This window comes from Chelmon rostratus, chromosome 12, assembly GCF_017976325.1.
Source record: "Chelmon rostratus isolate fCheRos1 chromosome 12, fCheRos1.pri, whole genome shotgun sequence".
Lineage (NCBI taxonomy): Eukaryota > Metazoa > Chordata > Actinopteri > Chaetodontiformes > Chaetodontidae > Chelmon > Chelmon rostratus.
Window position 1 is genome coordinate 8,189,709 of NC_055669.1, and position 21,823 is coordinate 8,211,531.

General features: G+C 44.2%; 1 protein-coding gene across 1 annotated transcript; it reads left to right on the top strand.

Moving 5' to 3' along the window:
• Window positions 1-6,099: 6,099 nt before the first annotated feature.
• On the top strand, window positions 6,100-19,747 carry LOC121615391 (KN motif and ankyrin repeat domain-containing protein 4-like). Its single transcript, XM_041949736.1, has 10 exons — window positions 6,100-6,188; window positions 10,936-11,015; window positions 11,104-12,618; window positions 14,027-14,102; window positions 15,224-15,529; window positions 15,710-15,794; window positions 16,387-16,606; window positions 16,698-16,831; window positions 17,530-17,730; window positions 19,026-19,747. Exons 2-10 carry the CDS (start codon window positions 10,997-10,999, stop codon window positions 19,116-19,118), a joined length of 2,649 nt encoding a protein of 882 aa, XP_041805670.1. The 5' UTR covers window positions 6,100-6,188; window positions 10,936-10,996; the 3' UTR covers window positions 19,119-19,747.
• Window positions 19,748-21,823: the final 2,076 nt, after the last annotated feature.

Genomic DNA, 21,823 nt, shown 5'->3' on the forward strand with positions numbered 1-21,823 from the left:
GTTGCTGCCTCTCCAGCTGTGTGTCGGTGATGTCAGGGAACAACTGGCAGCCGCTGAGCGAGGATCCTGGGCTTTTATATTCTGTCCAGAAACAGGTCGATGATTAACCTGCTGATCAATATCTGCATTCATCATGCAGTTTCCTCCTGCTGAGTGCTGAAAGTTGGTCAGCTGGATTATTTAGTCCACATTTAGTCAGACTTTATCAACCGAACAAAGAACTTGAGTGATTTGACAAAGTTCTTGAATGTTGTAAAATTTTCTCATCTGTTATTTGAGTTTTTCTGCAACAACCCAACACTGAAATTAAACTGAACATGTAACTTTCACCCTCCAGGTTAACTTTACTTAGAGAAGAGTCATGTCGTGTTTCATCTGCTTGGCACGGCAGCGCTGATTAAGCCGCTGTTAAAAGGTAACAGATGCGTATTCACTTGCCCTGACTGTAAAGATGTTTTCCTCTGAGCGGGGACAGCGTGACATAGTGTTCTCAACTGACCTGCAGTTACCTGAGCGGAGGCCATGGCTGGTCTCTGTTATTGTTGCATGCCTGGTTTATTTTTAAACAGGAAGATGACCCAGTTTACATAAAGGATGGATTGAGAAATATGACTGACAAGGAAAGGGTTTTGCAACATTTCATTTTTTTTTTCTAATGGGTAAATGTAGATGCTATGCAAGTAAAGCTGCATGTGGTATCACTGGAGAACAAGCAGCTGTTACTCAAAATGAAATCAAGCAACATGGACTGTTTCCACTGTAGTTTTAAAGTCAAAAGTGCTTCCTGACTCAACATGTTGCTTCTCTTTGATATTAAACTAATCATTGTTTTACCTCCCTGCAGTGAAACAACATTAGTCAATAGCTTGCAAGAGCTAAGCATAACCACAACCAGTACTTGCCTCATCCGAACCTACACTCATGTCTTCACCCTAAAAATTAATAATTTGCATTTTGTCCCCATAAAGAAGGCGAGCGTCCACAATGCGAGGATTGTGATGCACAGTCTCTTAAAGTTTAAAGTGGGAGTATTGTGTGAGGTGAGATATGACCTCTTATCCATGGGTGATGACCGCTGTCCTCCTCTGTTAAATGTTAACCACCCATATGAGAGCAGGGTTGCATGAGTCCCACAGTGTGTGTACAGTAAACACAGTCCTCAACCATGACTTCAGCAAGAGGCCCTGCTCTCTGGGAGGTAAAATGTATGGGTGCGTACGCTGGGGCCCACGTTTATGAAACCTCAAACTGAGCTGCCGTCTAACTACAGAGGGGCCGTGAGGTGTGCAGGGGAAGGAGGTGGAGCACTGACCTCATGAATACGTCTTTCCATCCTTCCTTTGATCACTGCACACACAAACACGTACCTGAGAGCTGCTGTATGAGAAGCTGGTTCTACCAGGTGATGGACTCCATGGTCTCCCGTCAGTGAGTAGCATACCCACACAGGGGGAGGCTTAGAAGCACGATTACCAGTGAATTGTGTTTTTCATGTCTCTACCACTTTCATGGCCATCCAGCCTCTCCTGCTCAGGAAGGTCAGTGTCATGCTGATGGACAGAGATCTGTTTTTTTTTTTCCCCAATTATCTCACGAGGCAACAGTTTGTCCAGAGAGCGGTGTGTCCGTCCCACGTGCCGCAAAGCAGCAGAGAACTGAACTGTCTCACTTGTTGCTACTTGCAACACCGGACATGCAGAATTCTCCTAAATAAGAGCATGAGCGTATGGTGTGGTGACTCTATGAGGACGTCACTGAACTCCATCCCAAACAGCTCCTCCAACACACATCAGTGCTTCACGGGTTATGCCTCAATTACATGATTATAGTACTATTACCCTGGGAGAAGTAGCTACGCTAGTACTAACAACACTGCATTATATTACATCATTATACCATAATATAATATAACAAGCACAATATTGTTGTATTCTCATATATATATATACACATATATGCATGGTAGTAGCACTCCTTCCATTTCTATTATATATACAATAGTATAATTGTTGTACATGTCCTACATACTTCTATACATTATTATGTATACTGTACTTATTAGAACTGCATACAGTATCTATACTTGCATTTTCTCTACTACACACATCAGTTGCACTGCTCAAAGCCTCAGGTATTATAATGTATATAATACATATATATATGCTTACCTTTGTCTTTATTTTTGTTGTACTGCTTTTGTGTTGCTGTAACATGAATTGAACTCTGTTGACCAATAAAGTCTCATCTTATTTTATGCTTTTCAGGGTCTCTTTAGAGCAAACAGAGAGTTGCGAGGCTGCCATGTGAATTTGCGTACTGTATTCTATTTTCAGGAGCTTGGAAGGAGTTCCAAATGGATTTTAGAGAAAACATGTTTCCCATCGGTATATTTTGTGCTAAAATTATGCCAAATACCAATATATCAGTCTTGCGCACACACGTGGTTGTAACACTCCGTAAGGTGATATGTTGCAGCTCCAGCTAATCTTCAAAGCTGTCTTCTTCTACCTCAGGGGCAAACTGAATGCACCTGAGGTGTTGTTTTCTGCCAGCAGTCATCAGACGGCACAGTGCTTCCTGCTGGAGGGTTTTCAAACTGGCCTGGACTGCTCCGTGCACATTGTACAATCACTCACTTTGAATATGGAAACATTTCTCTATGCATGATGATGCATTTTTCTCTCTATGTCTCTGGACTTTGGACCTAACATGATTTTGTTTTTCTTCTGCCGGTTTTTCTCAGCCTGAACAGACAAATGCAGCAGCGGTGTGACTGAGTTTAGCTGTTACAGTAACTGTTATTGATTTCTCTCTTTTTTCTCTTGGCTGCTGCTAAAAAACAGATAACAGCTCAAATTATTTCATAATACTATTTATCTACCATACACACAGACTGTTTACGTGTTTATTCAAACTGTCGAAGCCAAATTGATTTTTTTGCAGTTGGGATGTTTGTGGTCAATCCGCTCAATATTTACTGCAGCTGCTCTTTCTGCTGTAGGTGCTGCCAGGATTTCGAACAACAGCGTTTAACATTGTCTTGGCTTTTTGTCCATGAACCCTGATAAACTGTCCAATGTTTCATTACAAAAGGAGACCTATTTTTGACCATGTAGGCCAATGTCAAAAAGAATTAAATGCACAAGGTGGTCCTGGAACATTAGGATTTTTGTTAAAATGATAGTGATTTGTCAACAAACAAACCTTTTAAAACTCACATGGACACCGACTTGACTGACAGGTTTGACTGAGGAAATGAACGACTTTCTGTCTTCAGTTTGGTTGTTTTACATGTTCCACAAATTCATGCTACAGTTAGCTGAAATACTCTCAGTGATTTGAACTCAGCCATTCATAAACACGTCCTCTATAGGCTCTGACCTGTGGCCTACAACTCACATCAGTACATTCAAATGAATTCCAGCTGATTCATGAATCTTTAATTTTAAACTCAAGTTGTCACAGGTCTGTGGCCTTCTGGTCAAAAGGGTGGTCTTCATTCATAGGTCACTGTTACATGACTACTTACACTATTTCAGTTGGCCAATGCAGCTACAGCACAACCTGTAACTCCCCTGACCACAAGCCACAGTTACATAACACACGTCAAATGGGGCAAGATGTCGGCAGTGGCAGACCTTTAGGTGGACTGAAGTACTTTAACCTTTTCCATTTGTTTCATCTCAGTCGTCCCTTAAATGTGCAACTCCTCAAAAACAAATCGTTCGGCATAAAACTCCAGTGAACGCTTCGCAGCCTCCGCAAACATCACATGATTTTTGCTAAAAAGCTGGCCTCTTGGCGGTGTTTAACTTACCTCCAGCTATACTTTCCACCAGGAGGCAGCTTCCACAAGTAATAACAATCAAATGGGTGGAAAATGAATGCCCTGCAGCCGAAGAGCCTTGTGCCTTGTACGTTTCACTTTGTGAGGCAAAATCTCTGCTTGTATAAGTTAATAACTAACAGCTCATATTTCAACTAATATTTTAAGTACATTACAAAATAAATTTATACCCCACATTTCTCCTCAAATGTGATGCAACTCTAAATCTTTCTCTGAAACTGCCTTTGAGAACATTTTTGCCTTTTGGCCAAGTTCTCTGCAGTATGTGGTCAGTCCGTCAGCAGTCATTTGGTCCAATAAAGGCTGTTTTTTCTCTCTCGCTCCCTCGAGTCAAACCACAATCCCACTCGGAGTCAGTTGTCTGCTTCGGTAATGGAAAAGGAGTATTTCTTGCTAATTCTTGCTAATTCCTTTTCCATCCATGGTGGGGCACAAGGCGGTGGCTGCAGTTCTTTGTGCGGCTCTCCCTCTTCATCATGTCGTACACTTCATTAACATTGCCCAGTTTATTTTGGTTTCAAGTTCAGCTCAAGTTGGATGCTACCAGATGGAGACTGTGATAAACAGCTTTGACTGTAAGGCACATACTGTGGGATATACATGATGGGAAAAACATTTCTCTTGGCCAGAGGACGCAAGCTGAGCCAGTTACACCCCAACACAAACATGGACACAACGAAAAGAGACGCGGATAGAAAAAGAGCTGTAGCATAAGCAGAAGGTATAAAACAAACAAAATGAGAAGGAAATAAAGATAATAAGAGAGCGTGTCACCATCTGCCTCTCGCTTACTTGCTCAAATCCATCAATTGCCACTCCCCGCCTGTCCACCTGATGCCCTCAGATGTTTTCATTATTTCCCAGCTCACCTGTTCTAACTTCCCTCATCGGTCACTCGCCACACAAACCAGCCCAGATCCTCGTCACACTGTCACAGATGGGAGCGCTGGCAGCGGGGAGAGAAAACAGGCAGACTGGTGCAGTTCAGTCATTCATTGTACAGAAATGATCTTACAGGCAGGTGCTGGTACTGGTTGACAAACTGACAGGCAGGTAGATCCAGGTCCAGGTCCTGGTAAAGGAACAGAATCAGGGTTTGGTTCCAGTTGATTGAAAACCAAAGCACAAAGCACATGGCAACTAGGATGAACGAATGAAAGAACAAATGATCTGGCCTTTGCCGTGAGTGACTGATGAGGCAAGTGTGAACAGACGAGCAGCTGAATGAGGAAGCCTGGTACAAAACTCTGAGGGCATCTGGTGGACAGGTAGGGACCCCAATTAGGGAGGCCATGCTCTGAACTAAAGCATGGGGACGGGGACATGAATGTTAAAATTCATGACATCCATCTCAAAGTTTTTCAAATAAGGCTACAAAAGTCAACCTCATGGTGGCATTCGAGGAAATGCCAGGTGATCACTAAAGTCTGTAAGGTTCATCATCTGGGAAACATGAATATCCGTCCCAACCTTCACAGCAATCCATCAAATGGTGATATTTCAGTCTGGACAAAACTGGTGGATGGTCCACCAGACATAGCAAGGCTAAAAAAACAATTTTCACCTCTTCACAACATTTGTTGATCTAGGACAGGCAATCAGACAGTTGTTACCTATTGTCCACTGCCCTTATGAAGAGAAGGGGAAGGCAGTCCTGGCATGATGGTAGTGTACCAAAGGAAGATGCTAGGAAGCGGCTGAAAGAGGATCCATGAAGAATGAGAGGCATGCTTTGACAGAATTAACCCCCATGGATTGCACCAAGCCCCTCTGCTCTGAGACCACATAACACTGGGGTAGGGTTACACATTCTGGCAGACAGGGGTCTATGAGGGACTGCACGGTCACTGATGTTACCTGAGAGTATTATGGATGGTCCACAGTAAGGTGACTCTGGTACTTTCTCTTACTTCATACCAGATGCTCCATATTTTGACATGTTGTCACCAGAGTCCCAGAAGAGCTGCTGCCTCTCCCCGCCGGCTACACCTCTGATCCCCTATTGGCTGCTGTCTGGGGAGTGGGTGTGGCTCAGCATGTCTAGCCTCCCACTTGTCAGTCTCGTTGGACAGGAGGTACAGTAGGAAGGCATCCTCACAAGCCCCTCCCTGCTCTCTTTTACACACAGGCAGACCCAGCTTCTGTTATGGCAGGGGCTACACACTGGCATTTACCAAACAGCCGCGGCATGCCACTCTCCCTGACAGCACCTCCCCGCCTTCTCTGGAGACAGACAGGCAGGCTGAACTGAGCTGAGAGCAGACTGTGGTGGACTGTCTGACAAACACGCCCTCACATCAGCAAGACAAAGTGGAAGAAACTGCTGAACACATGTCACAAGGTAAGCTCTGCTTTAATATTCATCATGACTCTCTCAGCCGGTGAGGGACTGTTGGATTGGGTACTTAATCAAAGCTGAGATGCTGAATGCTGACCTTGAAAGTCTTCGATCCGGGACTGGCTGATCTAAATTCAGGGTCAGAAAAGCTTTTGACTCTAAAGTGATTTAACAAATTGTGTGGAGTGGACCTCTGGGCCTGCGTTGAATACTAATTGGACTTTCAGGAAAATAAGTTTTCCTTTTTAAAGATTAAATGTTGAACGACATTTACATTTTATTGCACCTATATTTACACATACTGCACAGAAAAGCACATGAAGCAACACAAACACACATGTCCATGTGAGCACACACACACACAGGGCAGCACACTTTCTATTTTAACCTTGCCATGTTAACATACCACAGCTTTCTTCCTTGCATGAAGCCCCTGGCAGCTGTTTCATCCTATGAGCTTTGGCTCCACATACCACACAATGAGGATTGGATGCCACAATGAAAATCCAACCCTGTTGCTGTTGGACTACGACCAGGACAACTCCAGTGGTCCAAAGTCTCAAGACAAAAACTTACAAACTGAAAAAAAAGATCACAGGGCTTGAGGGATTTCTAGGAAGTCTTTATGGAGACAGTGAGTAAAAAATGTGAGTTTGACAGAAAAAAGAAGAGACATAGCAGGAGGGAAAAGGGAGCTCAACTCCAAACAGTTGGCTTTGCTTTCTAAATCAACTCTGAACAGAAGACAAGGTTGAGAGTTATGCACTGGAAAAAATCATGGTCCGGACAGCCAAAAAGTGGATGGGAGGAATGACTTTTTTTTTTTTTCCGGGAACAGAACATAGACCAGGATACATGTAGATACGCACACTGTACAGAGAAATCGACAGGCACTGAGAAAGTAAGAGACAGACTCGGAATTTTGACTTGGAGGGAAAGTGCATGGGGAGAAAGTCAGACACACACACATTATGGTGGTGTCAAAAACTGGTTCTGTCCAAACACAGAGTACAAGTTGGTGGGTGGCTTGAACAATGGGATAGAGTATCTAAAATGACAGCTCTGCAAATTCACCCCACGTGAACCCAAGAAAACAAGAATACAAAAGCCTGTATGTAATTGTACGAGTTGTAAAAAGACTGTGGCGGCTCCACGAGGCTGCACTCAGGCACAGCAGTTGTTTGAGCTTAATGCTAACATCATGATGCTAACAGGCGTGCAGTGGCAATGCTGGCATGCCAATGCTTAGCAGATGAAATGTGTACTATGTTCACCATGCTAATGTTTGTTTAAGCACAAAACGCAAAGTTGAGCTAGGGCTGATGGGAATGTCATCAGTTTTACAGGTATTTGGTCATAAACCAAAGTGTTGAACATATTAACACATACATGATGCCATTTCACTCAAGACAACAAATGTCAGTCTCATGGTGGTGTTAAATGAAAAGTCAGGCATCAGGAAAGTCAGGAAGATTCATCCTCTGGGGACCATAAATGTCCATCTCCATGGCCGCCCATCCAGTAGATGGCAAGATATTTCAGTCTAGACCAAAGTGATGGACCGACAAACCAACACTGCCATCCCTTGAATGATGCCACTAATGTGGCCTAAAACAAGCTCTGTACCATATCTTTTACTGAATCAAATGTGAAATCCAAAATAATCCATTCATCCTAATGTGATGTTCAACCATTTATCATCGCTTCATTGGGAAGTCGGCCGTCTAGCTGTGTCATGAGTTCATATTTAATTTGTGGCTTTGGTGAAGAACGCTGTGGAGAGCGATGTTGTGATTATGAGGTTTGTGCTGATGCGGGAAGTCTAAAAGGTCTGTGTGAGGAGGGACACATTAACCCAGAGGAAGAGAGCAGCTGCTGTGGGAACAGAAAGATGAAAAGAACTAAACTGAGTCACTAAAGATGTGACTTTTCCTAAACAAGCGCTTTAGCTGGACACAAAGGAAACCTTGATTTTGAAAAGAAAAAAGTTGAACTCACTCTGATGCTTGACTTGGATTGAGTTCAATGTGTGCAGAGGCAGCGGTGCTGCAGTGTTGTGCAGGACTGTCTGGCTGGGGCCTGTTTGGGGTAAGGCAAATATTTTACGTTTCATTTCTTGGGTTTCCTGTGAGGTGGGCCTACTGCTCTGAGCGTACACAATTAAAACCTGTGCCACAGAAATGTGGAGAGAGTTAGGCAATTACTCTTGGGAATTGCCCTAAACCTAACTCTGCTATATTGTTTCCTCTGTGGTAACCTGGTCGGAAAGACATTTACAAGTACGTCTATATTTATGTGTGAGAAGCTGGTTGGCTACAGCCATTTCACTTTGTTTGTCTGAGTGCAGACAATAAATGGTCTAAAAACACAGATTGTCTCTGAAGATAGATACAGGAGGGTACCGATCTTTTGATATTTTCCAAGAATACGTTAAAGGAATGGTTTGACATTTTGGGAAATACACTGACTCGCTTGCCAAGAGTTACAGAAGATCAGCATCAGCTCCCTCATTAGCATGTTGTTTTTAATTTGTTTAATCTGTGCAAAGAACAAAGTTTAGTTTTTAAGGGAGGTTGCGGCCTGGAGGCAGGACCACGCTAGCTGTTCCCCCTGCTACCAGTATTTGTGCTAAGCTAAGCTAACAGCCTCCCAGCTGTAGTTTCATCATTAGTGTGCAGATATGAGGGTGGTGTATCAATTCTTTTAACACAGCATTTGATTGGTGTGCAATCACTCGTTTAGTAGGAGTACTTTTTACAAGCTAGACGTGTGACCTTAAGATGAAACTCTTCTATTTTACTTCAAAAAACAGAAGTGAAATAATGTGTTTCCATTCTGTGGAGCCGCAGCCAGCAGTGAGAGTGACTGAGCTGTCTGCAGTAACAGGTGCTCTGCTGTGCTGTGCTGATTCACAGAGTCGGCCGTGAATTCACTCTCTGCTTGTAGTCAACATTCAGCTCTTTTGTTAATCTTAATGCCTCGCTGGCTCCAGACATTTCATCACAACAAAATGCTTTACCTTGTTGCCCTTCCAGTTTCTCCGTCTACCTGGAGGATATCAGACTGAGAGATCTTCTATTAGGCTGTAAAATGAAGACACGTCTGGGTTTCCTCTCTCGAGGACTTCGGCTTCACGCCCACATGTATAGGCCAAATTTAGACTTGACAGGTCGAGTGCTGAAAGATTCCTCTCAACATCGTGGTATAACAACATACATGCCGTATCAGTTTCAATGTATCGCATGTATTCGGTTTCTGTGGGGGCAACAGGACAGAATATACAGTGAGAAGGAATTCTACTCCAATAAATCCTGTTATCAGATGAACAAAAATAAGTTTTGCTGTTTTATTTTCTTTTACCAGAAAATCTACCACAATTTAGATCAAAAACAATCAATCAACATTTGAGAACGTTGGCTTTTTTGATAGAAAAAAGTAATTTTTTGGACAAGCATGCTTTCATTGCATGCATTTTTTTTAGAAATATATTTTCACATCCTGCTAAACTCCACCCATCTGGAAACAAGAAGCCAGCATACTGTACCAGACATTGCCCATACGTGGTATACATATACGATGTAGTTTATACATGGTGTGTGCATGCTGGACCGGCACGTATTCATGCACATTTGCAGCAAGTGTCTCTGACTTCAAGTGTACATGCACCTACTGTATCTCAGTGTTTAAATGTTAGCGTGTGAAAATGTGCACGTCCATATAGGTAATTTGCAGATTTGTTTCTGGTTACTGCCGGCTGTCAGAGAGTTTGTGAATGATGGGGGTCAGAATTCCCAGCAGGGCCATTTGGTGGTGTTTGTCTGTTTACTGCATAGCTGACATTGTTTGGGGCTGCGGCTTGGCGGCTGCGGTGCCTCAAGAGGACAGCAGGCTGCCACAGAGCTGGTGGTCAGGAGAGGGGAGCATGGGAGGGAGGGTGGAGGGAAAGACGCTGAGAGGAGGAGGTAAGCGAGGCGATGACTAGATTATTCTCTCACGTGGACGAGAAGAAGAGGGCAGTAGAGCCGTGTAGTGTAAAAATCATGCAGAGTGCAAATACTTTAAGGGAAACACAAGAGGAAAAGGAAGTTAGAGTTGGAGACCGGTCAGTAAAAGTAAACCAAGGATCTAAAAGAAGGCTGTAGACCTTATAGGAGGCACAGAGAGCAGGAGGAAGGGAGGACAGCAGCGAGTTACAACAATGGCTGTCTGTATTTGTGCCTGTAGGAGTGTGTTTTGCTCTGCTGGCCAGAGCCGCTGGACTAAACAGTCTCAAGCTATTTTCAGCTCTCGTGCTGGATGGCAGGGCTGTAATCAAGTGAACATCAGGCCTGCCACCATTGAATAATAGCAGCCTGATGCATGGAAGAAATGAAGCAGCGCGAGTGTGAGAAAATACAGAAGTCTTCGGGAAAAGAGGCGAATGAGAAGGAAGAATAGAGAGAGAAACACTTGAAAGGCAGCGAAGGTTTGTGTTTTCTGCTTTGTGCTACATGTGGGAGGAGAAAAAATTGCCGTTCAGAGTGATCTTCCATCTGGTCATTAAATTAAGACCTCGTCTCCCACCAAAAATACCACAGCGAAACCTCAAGTGAATGGCAGTGCTAAAATTCATCTGTTTTCCCCCTCAGAAATCATGACTGTGTTCATTATTTTATTAGATAACCTCACAATAACCACTTCTGCCACTTGTAAAAATGCACAAATGTGTTTCCCATGTGTTGCATTTGAGTCTGTTTGTTTTTTTCATCAGATAGCAAAGGTCCAACCGGATAATGTGACGACAAATTGTTTGGACAACTGAAGACAGGAACATGATGGAAGGACAAAACGGTAAAAAAAGGCCCCTGACTTGACAGAATTTCACTAAATCAGATATTTATTTGTGATGGATATTAAAATACTGTTTTAATGTTTACAGGAAATATCTTGCCTCGTAAAACAACAGAGAATGGAGTTAAAGGGAAGCCCCTGTACTCAGTGGAAACCCCCTATGGCTTTAGACTTGACCTGGACTTCCTAAAATATGTAGATGACATAGAGAAAGGAAACACAATCAAAAGAGTCCCCATCCAGCGCCGAAGCAAGGGCCCACGAGCCAGCACCCTTCCCCGGCACCTCAACCCGTCTGTGTGTGGCTACCGCCCGAGCGCCTGGGGGTCTACTGGAGCTCTTGGCCCAAGGTCCCGGCTGTCAGACGTCCATCACCATGGCTACACCTCCTGGGCAAATGATCACAGGTCACCACTTTCTCCCACAGGGCTCAAATCCCTGACTGAGATGGAGGCCAGAATCAAGGAGTTTGATGAGCAGCCTCTAGGCGAGCACATCAGACCTCATCTCCTCCGTGCCTCCAGTCTGCCACTCACGGTACTGCTGAGACAGGGATCAGAGTCCACCGACGACCCCGGCAGCCTCCGGAGTTCGAGGGATCACCTGGGAGGAAGAAACATCTCCTGCGAAGACGTCTTCTACTCCACAGACAGCCCCCGACACCAGGACTGCTCGGGGCTTCTGAGGCGTCTGACAGAGGCCCTGGAGCGTGTGGGGGAGCTGGAGATGGAGATGAGGGTGATTCCAGAGCTCAGGGCGCAGATCTGCATCCTGCAGGAGGAAAGAGAAAGGCTCCGTCTGGGCCTGAATCCACATATCCCACCCCCCTCGATGAATGGAACCGCAGACTCTTACACCTCATCCAATTACGGCACAGCGGAGAGCAAAAGGCCTCGGCACGAAAGCCACGTCATGCTTCCTAGAAATCACGGCGTCAGTCAAGAGGACTCTAATCCAACACACGGGTGGAGGACGAGCACAGATCTGGATGAGCTGCTGACAGTGACGTCCCTGCAGGCCAAGGTGGCTGTACTGGAGCAGAAGCTCCACGAGACCGGCCTGGAGCTCCAGAGGGCCTTGGGGCTGCTCAGGGAGCAGCAAGACGAGAGCAGAAAGAAGGATGGCAAGATCGAGCACCTTATCAGAAATCCTGGCGTGTGGGTTCGTGCAGAGAGAGTGGTGGTGGAACAGGATGGTGACGAGGCAGTGGTGAGATCCATTGAGCCGTGCAATAAAGTGTCATGGGCTCCGGACGCATTCACCACTGCAAGGACTGTCGCCACAAACGGACAGAGAAGTCGACAACAAGACCCTGCGGTCGATCCTACTGAAAGGAGCCCACTGGTGTCTGTGGGAGGCGCTTCAGACGACGACATAGATACAACAGTGGTCGTCCACCACATCAAGAACATCAAGAGGCTCCTGGATCAGCAGTGGGAGTGCTTGTGTGCAGACAGTCAGCCAGGAGAGGAGGGCAGACCTCGAAGGCACCCAGACGCCAAAGTCAACTCTCTGCAGCGGGAGATGATGGGACTTGTTGACGTCCTCACCTCCTACTACACCCAGCATGGACACAACGATGGGGAGACAATTCAACAGGGAGGTATTGTACATTGTAATGATTAGACTGCATCTATTTTGCAGGACTGTAATGAATGCACATAGTGGAAAAAACAGTTTGCTATCAATGGTGGCCCTCTATCTGCACCAACTCACAACTCACAAGCCGCAGGAGGCAAGTAAAGGCAAATTATGTGACTGAAAATCGCTGACTACTACAAATATGTGCTGCAGACTAAATTCAGACTTCATGTTCTTGGCTCCATGTTGAGAAGAGGTGCTCTCACATTACACGAGGGGAGATTGAATCCTAATATTGTGGTTTGGACTTGCTCTGGGAAAGAAGAAGTCAATCTGTTTGCTTCAAGGCCTTGAAGGCGAACTCTTGTATTGATTTAAATGGTGTCTTACTCTTAGTTGATTGGTTGTGTTTCACTGGAGCACGTGATTGGTTGACCCTAGTTAGTTCCCGATACAGCTGGTGTAGTTAAAGAGTGTTCCCCTGTTAAAAGTGTCAGAAATCCCAGCATGCCAAGCTGGGAGGAGTGAGCTTTTATATCTTTTTAAATTATTTTTTTCCTGGCTTTTTTTTTGCTTGGCTTTCAGCTGAAGAGGGACAGGGAAGGAGGGAGAGAGAGGGATTGACACGCTGCAAAGGGCCCAGATTGGGCCACAGTGGTAACCCAGCCTTGGTTCTGTACATGGTAAACATGCTCTACAGGGGGCGCTGTGCTTTAAAGGTACTTCTCTCTAAATGTAACAAGGAATCCAAATCTCCAACAAGCATCTCCAGAAAACTAAACTTAAATCAAACCTTTAAAACCATGCTACTCACTGGATGAAGAGCAGGGTTGCTTTTGCTGTTGAGGCCCGCAGGGTTGAATAAGATCATCCAGCGTTGTGAGGCGAGCCGGTGAAGTTTTGGTGCGAAGCCTGAGTCAGACAGAGCTGAAGTTGTTGTCGGTGCTACCAGCTGTATCAACACAGGGGTAAGAGCGAGTTTATGTGTGGACTTTGGCTGTTGCTGGAAAACCACAAGGTCAGTTTTATTTCAGTGCAGAAACACTATATGTCGTCGAAGTGCTCCTAATTGTGCTTAAAGTCGTGTCCGCACGTCGGTCTCAGCTCAGAAATCTTGTCAAAATACTTTCTAAAAACTTTTTCCTTCTGCTCACATTTGAAAGCCGACACTTGAAAATCGAATTCTGTTCCCACTTAGTGTAGAAGAGGCGGCATCATGATGTGCTGTCAAATTGAGATCCTCAGTTCACCTGTTAGATGTAACCTGAGGGCTGTTGTTGGTTTATGTCACTATCTTATTCGTCAAACAAGTTTGAATATTTATTCAAAATCCATACACCGTGCTAAATATATATTCGATGAGCAGAGTTTAATGTTGTCGTTCAGCTGTTTTGATTTCATCATATCCTCTGTGTTTGTCTTCCATGCAGCCTCTAAATCCATCATGAGGACAGATGGATGTGCCTGGACGTCAGAAAGCCCACCTTCTGGGGGTGATAATGAAGGGTTAGTAAATAACTCTCTCTGACTTAAGCGACCTTCAGAGTTATGATTATTGCTTAAACCATAGTTTTGGTTGACAGGCACACTAACTTGAGGTTATTTCAGCTACTGTTGTATGGTCCTGACTGAGAAAAACATCATAATTTAAGACTGAAAGATGAACGCCACGCCCTCTAAAGCTGTCAGTTAGAGGAGGAAAGTGGTGACTCCCATGTTGAAGGATAATTGAGCTCCGGTCAACATTTGCCATTTACCAAGACCTCCAGTAAGAGTTTATTTATCATGCCTAAGTTAGATTAGCCAGGCAAGCTGGAAAAGGTGACAGCAACCGTTTTCAGGATGGATTTGTGGGGATCAGGGTATTTTTTTTGGCTTAGTATAACTATAATATATGACATCTGTTTGGTTGTAAGCGTGTAACAGACAAATCCTATGTGAGTCAACACAGTGAGACTTGTACTCTTTGAAAATGAAGCAAATTTAACTCATGTTAAACGTTCAGTTATGATGCTTTGAAGGAGTGGATTCTAAACCTTGATTGAATTATCCTGAACCAAATAACAGACCCCCGATTCCAAGAAAGTTGGGACTTTGTGTAAAGCGTGAAATAAAATGCAAATGCAATCATTCTCAAACAAACTGTATTTATCAACACGGTTTCACAAAGTGTTCCTGAGTCCATGTAGTAATATCTTTTATACTATTGCGTGTTGTATAAAGCAGTGAACCTCGCCCCTTCCACAAGCAGCACAGGCATCACATTTAATTTGTTTTGACTTTGGCCTTTGATTTCCAGCCTTGACGGTTTAAAAGGTTTGGATTCTAAATGTTGCCTGAAATATCCTGGACCATATAATATGAATAATGCATTAGAAATCTCTTCCAAAAATCTTTGTTCCAAAATGAACCAACTCCGACAAGAAACAAGGATGGTTTAAAGCTGATTCTTGACACGCTAAATGCTAACAACACGTTAGAAGTGCAGCTTTTGAAGCGTTTGAACAATATGTGACCTTGTGGCCTACAAAATGGATCAGTGTAGACTCAGCTGCCAGCATTGACCGGCATTGGGGGGCCAAGAGTTGTAATTTTCTGCTCTGCTCCCCTTTATTTTTTTTTTTAAGATGCCAGAAAAGTCTGTTTGGGCAGCGCTGTGCAAACCGGAGCGAGCAGAAGGAGAGCGGCGCCGGCCTGAGGGAGATGGCTGCTGCCCAGGTGGATGCAGACCCAGAGAAGAGACAGATAGAGGGAGGGAGGCAAACAGGCCCAGACAGACAGATGATATCAGGAGGAACAGGATCAGGGCGGACAGATGGAGGCGTAGCGTCTGTGGAGGCTGAGGCTACAGAGAAGACGGCCAAGACGAAACCGCAGCCCCCGGGAGAACAGATGGAGGGCAGCTCTGGCTCAGGAACTACCACTGGGGGCAGGTGAGGAACCGGAACAGAGCCTGTTATCAGTGTTTGTTTGGAAAAAGGAATCGCAGCGTTTACTCTTCAGAGAATAGCTCCTTATTTTCATTTGATCTCATGGGAATATGTTCCGAATGCTACGAGGCTAAATCTCTTTCTACCCCCCGTTTCCTCGTGCACACGTGCTCGTTCTTCTAGGGAGACTGTGAGTGCAGATTTTATGGCTGCTTGTCAGTTCCTCAAAGATCACATGGACAACATGGACAACCCCAATGACGACATGGTAAGCAGTCTCAACTCTTCCACAGAAACTTTCAATCAAACCTTGAAGCTGCTTGCAATAATGGCACACCTGTGAAGGTGAACTGGAAGAACTTGATTTGACTTTAAAGCTGCACATATGAATATTTTTTTTTATCAACAATGGAAAAAGTGCATGCAGTTTCGCTCACATCAGCATTTTTGCATCTTTCAGCTCATTGTTTTGGTTTTATGGCCAGCAGCTGTTTTGGTTCACTCTCACTTCTTTCATTAGCTTGTTTCCAGATGTTTTCAGTGAAGCAGCTCTAATAAACCAACAATAAGCAGCCTGCCCAGCACCAAACAGCAGACCAACATGAACACATTTAGTAGCTAAAGAGACAGATTTTTGTTGGTAGATACTATAACAGTGCATATTGGACTTACATTCAATGGGTGCATTAAAACACGACTCAGAATTAATGCAATCATTATGCAGCAATTGTTTGCTAGCATGTTCATCACAGCAACTTTATATGGCAACAATATGTCAATGTTGTGTTTCCAGCTTATTTTCGTTCTCAGACAAATGAATACTGATTCAAAATGTGTCTGTTGAATGACCTTTTCTCCAGAGGAAGGCCCTGGTCGTGTTGTTTCAGCACTGGTTCAGCGTGGCAGCGGAGGAGGCTTCAGTGGCCAGCAGGTTGGCTGTGTACCTGAGAGAAGTGAAGAAGGCCACGCCGTCACTGCTGGCCTTCTTGGTCAACCTGGCCGACGACAACGGCAACACAGTGCTGCACTACAGCGTGTCCCACTGCAACTACAGCATCGTCAGCCTGCTGCTGGACACAGGTGACACTGCTGCGCTGCCAGAGCTCACGTAAGAATAGTTGGCTTTTAAATACTGAAAAGGTTGTGTTTTACTTTGCTCTTTGCTTTACAGGTGTGAGTGATGTGAACCTTCAGAACAACGCCGGCTATACAGCGGTGATGCTGGCCTCGCTGACGGCCCCTGACGGCATGGAGGTGGTCCGCAAGCTAATGGAGCTGGGCAACATTCACATTCGCTCTAACCAGGTAACACGAGCTCTGCAAACACAGTTTAAATGCAACAGTAAGTTTGTTAGTTTGAGTCCCAGCACTCTGTTTCTGTGGAGTAAAGGGAAGATCACATCCAAACAAACAATCACACACAACATTGAAGGGCCATTCTACTGATTTGTATGCATGAAAATCAGCTTACTTGTGATAAAGACTACTTTTCAGCCTGTGAAGACAGTTGTATAAATGCTTATGTGGCCCTGAAGGCAGGCTTTTTAGTCTGAGAAAATAACCCCCTCAAGGTTATGTGAAATTGGTCTATTAGAGCTTGGGGGTGCAGTTTAAAAGATGTGGGCTTTTAGCAGGCAGGGAGGGTCTAATGAGAGATGCAACTGAGTCGCATGCAAATGTAGGATGCAGTGTTTTGAAGCTTGACCCACAGGATATCTCAGCCTCTGCTGCTTTAAATATTGACCATTTATTCTTTTAATTAATTCTTATAGACTCTTGTTGCTCCCCTAACTTGATGAGAGTGCAATGCTAAATTGCTAGAGTGTCCCTCGGAAACATCCTTTAGCAAGACACTGAACTTCAAAAGATGGCGCGCTCAACTCCAATAACTCAGATGAGCAGTGTAGACAGAAGGGCCAGAGTAGCACAGATAAACATAGTGTTTTCTAACAGATCTCTAAATGTTCATTTTCTGTTTCTGACGTGTTATCTGTCGTCCACAGACGGGCCAGACAGCTCTGCACTTGGCAGTGAGACACGGGCGAGTGGTGATGGTTCGCCTGCTGCTGAGCTGCGGAGCAGACGCTAACATCCAGGACAACCAGGGGACCACGGCCCTGATGTTCGCCTCCGAGAGGGGCCACACACACATCGCAAGGCTGCTGCTGGAGAGGAGCCAGTGTGACCTCACGCTGACTGACAAGGTGGTACTGCACAAAACCAGGTCCCATGGACAGTGTACTTCCCGTGTTATCCTCTCAACCCTGTGACCAGACAAGCAATTACAAGTTCTGTCTTCTTTGTAACTGCCACTACTGTGAGACACAGGGTACGAGCTGTCTTGTCGGTGGTATTAGTTGTTTATGGCCATTATACCAAAAGAATCACAGTTAATGGGACAAAAAAAATCAGCCAAAAAAAAACAAAACAACATGCAGCAACCCCATTAAATTAAATCTCAGCACATAGTTCATATGCTGACTCCAACTCCATTTCTGTTGTGAAATCCTGTTATATTTGTTAGCGAAATGGCATATCTACTTTTCTATTCACAGAACTGAGCACAAAAAGGAGCTTAGACGTATGAAAGCTGGAATGTTTTGACTGACACTGTGTGGACGTGGGTGGACTGACAGTCTGGATGCGGCTGAATAGAGCTCTCCCAGGATTAATCAAGGCTACAGTAAAATAAATCTCCCTGGGCTGAGATGAGCTAATCCGCTAACAGTACCTTATCCGCCAGTCTGGCGCGAGTGGAGGCAGGGAAGAGAGCAGAGCAGAGGAGAGGAAGCAAATGCATCAACTACTTTTGACACAGTCTCACAGTAAAAGACAGAAAGACCATCAACCACGAGCGACCTGTCTTGACTCTGAAACATGCTTCACCTTGACACAAACTCAGATTAGTTAGACTAATTAAGTCTGATGAAATTAAATCTTAACCCATTTGTCTTGAGGACTGAAATTGCAACCTTGCACATTAGTTTTGTTGTTTAATCTGTCTTCTGGGGACCTTAATTCTGCACCCTGAAACTACTCACATGAAATCAAGACCAAGCCCAGAGCTGTACGAACTTTGAGGCAAGTGCTAACGTGACAACGCCAACACGTCGAGCAGGTATAGGGTTTACCATGCTAACGTTTGCTGATTAGCACCAAACACAAAGCACAGCTGAGGCTCATGGGAATGCCATTAGTTCTGCAGTTATTTAGTCATAAACAAAAGTTTTGGATAATTCCATTTTTTGCCTGATGATACACCTCGATCCTGTGGAGAACATGTACCTTTGTGCCACATTTCATGCCAATCCATCCAATAATTGTTGAGATGTTCAGTCTCTTAAGCGTGGATGTGCCATCCCTTAGCATGGCTAAAATTGTGTTTTTTCCTTTTTTTCTTGTGTTTTCCTATGTCAAATGTGTCTATCGTAACACAGCTTCAGATTTTAAGATGTGTCTCCATCCTAATCTCCTCTTTTTCTTTCTTGTCGTTGCTCAGCGTGGTCGAAACGCACTCTCCATCGCCATGCAGGGCTCCCACGCAGACACGGCCGCCCTCCTGCAGGCCCATGCTAAAGCTCGAGCTGTGTAGGACTGGAAAACTGGAAAACAATCTGCAGACATATGATCCTCTCACATGTGCTCCTTTCTGTGTGAGGCGCTTGGCGGCTCAGTTTAACGCTGACGCTTTGGGTTGAGCTGTTGCGCTCACGATACTGTTCCTGAATTCTGCACAAGCGTTAGCACCAGTTTGGGATGGGATGACATCCAAACGGGCTTTATGTCATCAGCGAGTGAGGTAAAGCTTACGTGCAAGCCATGATTGCTGAGTCAGTACACAGTAAACGTTTTCTGTTGTCTTTACTGTTGATGTTCATAGATACTTCTGACCTTTGCACATCCAAGTAGAAGCTTAGCTTTGCAAACTATGCAATGAAAAAAATATTTATTATGATGTTTTATTTTATTGAATATGTTGTTGACTATTACCAAAAAGTCTGCTTATAACAAGTTTCACTATCCCGGGTGCTTTCATGTTTTTAGAGGAACATTACAGATTGCTATTTGCATTCTTGCAGCGGCAGAGCATTTTTTAAAGAAAACGTGTGTAAAACATAGAAAGAAATGCTACATACTTGTTGTCAACACGTGAAAGAAAAGACAGATTCTTGTTGCCAATATGCCAACTTGTTGATTTTACTAGAATCACTATCCTGATGTAAGAGCTGTCTGTTTTTAATAAAATGACAGAAACAGGTGACAACTGTGGCCTTCATCAGCTTTGTTGCTGTGGTGACAAACCTGACCACCAGGTGGCACAGCGCCTGCATTTCACTGTGACTACAGCCAGCCAAATCAAACACAATCACACACAAGCAGAACGCAACAATACGCATAAATCTCGAATTGTAAAATGAGCATATCCGAGGGATTAGATCTAATCCTTTTTCATGTGTGGCAGATAATTATAAACATGACACCCACCTAACTGTAATGATTCCGCTCCGACAGAGGACACCTGCAATCCAGCTGTACGGCAGCTGGAATGGCCCAGTCAGACGTGGAGGCAGATGTGTTAGAGTGGCCTTTGTTCTTCTAACCCCCCCTGGGAAGCAGTGAGGGGCAGAGCTTTAGCCTTTCTGCAAGGACTTGAGATTATGTTTGTGAGATAAGACAAAAAGGATTGCGTGTGGGAGACGGGGAAGGAGGCTGGATTTCTGTCTGACAGAGCAAAGCCACCTCATTTCCCCTGAGGATTTTTTCCAGCCTGGCTGACTGACTGTCCCGCTGCTGTAATGACCCTGAGCAAATATATATCCTCAGAAAAACAGAGAGAGATGGATGGTTGGAGATGGAATCGGCGCCTCTCCTATCAATCACGTGTCACATGAAGTACACAGTATAGGCACACAAACACTATTATAAAGTGGCACAAGTATGGAAATCAGTCCTGCTCTATCAAACTGAACATCATGTGCTCTGACGGGATGACCCATGTTTATACATGAACTACAGAATTAAAGCATTTTGACAATATGTATTCATGTGTGGGCGTAGACCATGTGCCTGTTCCACAGATGTATAGGTGAAAACACCCCATCCCCCACCTGAACAGGCCTTCACGCCACAGTCGATAAAGGTGTTCATCTTGTCCTTTGTGCAACAATCAACATCTGTGACACCTATTTGTCTGCCGCAGAAACCGGTGGAACAATAAAAGAATACTTATTGCCCAATATCCTAATATACAACAGGGGACAGTTTGAAGGCATTTGCCCTGCTTCGGCTTAATAACGATAATGGACTGGATTTATCTGCTACCGGTGATGAATCACTAAGTGGATGAATGTGAAACGCAGCTCAGAGTGGACTCTCAAAATACGATAAGAGCAGCTTCTTATCTGCTTAACGTGAAAACTGCTGGAATTCATAAGCAATAATAAAGACTCAGTTCGATCTGTTCAGGGGTTTTTGCTGCTGCAGCATCACTTGGTGTGACCAGTAGCCTATAGCAGCTAATATTAGCTAATGTTATTAAACATAAGACACTATTCAGACAGTTTGCTGCTCTACTTGTGCTACATGTTAGCAAGTCACACAAAACCGAAAGAGGCAAACACGTTGGACCTTAACAGGAGGCGTGTTTGTTGTTTCCTGCTTGCGGTCCAGCTGTGCTTGTGCTCAGTCAGGTTGTCTGAAGATGATGATGATGATGTCTTTAAAGCTGCATTAAGGGTGAATATTAACTATAGTATTCACACACACGGATATAATTCCTTAGCTATGTGTCTTAACTGTGTCTGTCTGCTGTTTGCTGCTAGGCAGGCTGCATGCCTTTGGTTTATCAGAGCTAAAAAAAAAAAAAAAAACATCTGCCTGCAGCATCTGGAAATTGGGTGCACTGACATGAACTGAACTAAGCAGTAAATTGGGTCCTAAAACCAAAACAATTAGCTAAAACAGGCTTTAAAGCTCTACAGAACTGTGGGGAACTGAAGAGTTGGGTAAAAATTATCTGTGACTTTGTTACTTTGAGCAACACCTTTCACATCACACACAGTCATTTGACCTATTGTTAATATAAAAAAGACTTTGCTGCGATTTGCTGAAGTGCTGCGTTAAAGCAAAAATACTCTGTGGTATGTACTGTATGTGTGATATTCTAGGAGAAAATGAAAAGGCACACATTAAAGACATTTTCAGTCAGATTTTATATATCAATATATAGAGATATTCAAAAGTAATCCATTACAGAAAATCAAAAAGTGGAACCAGTTTGGTCTTAATACAGTTCGT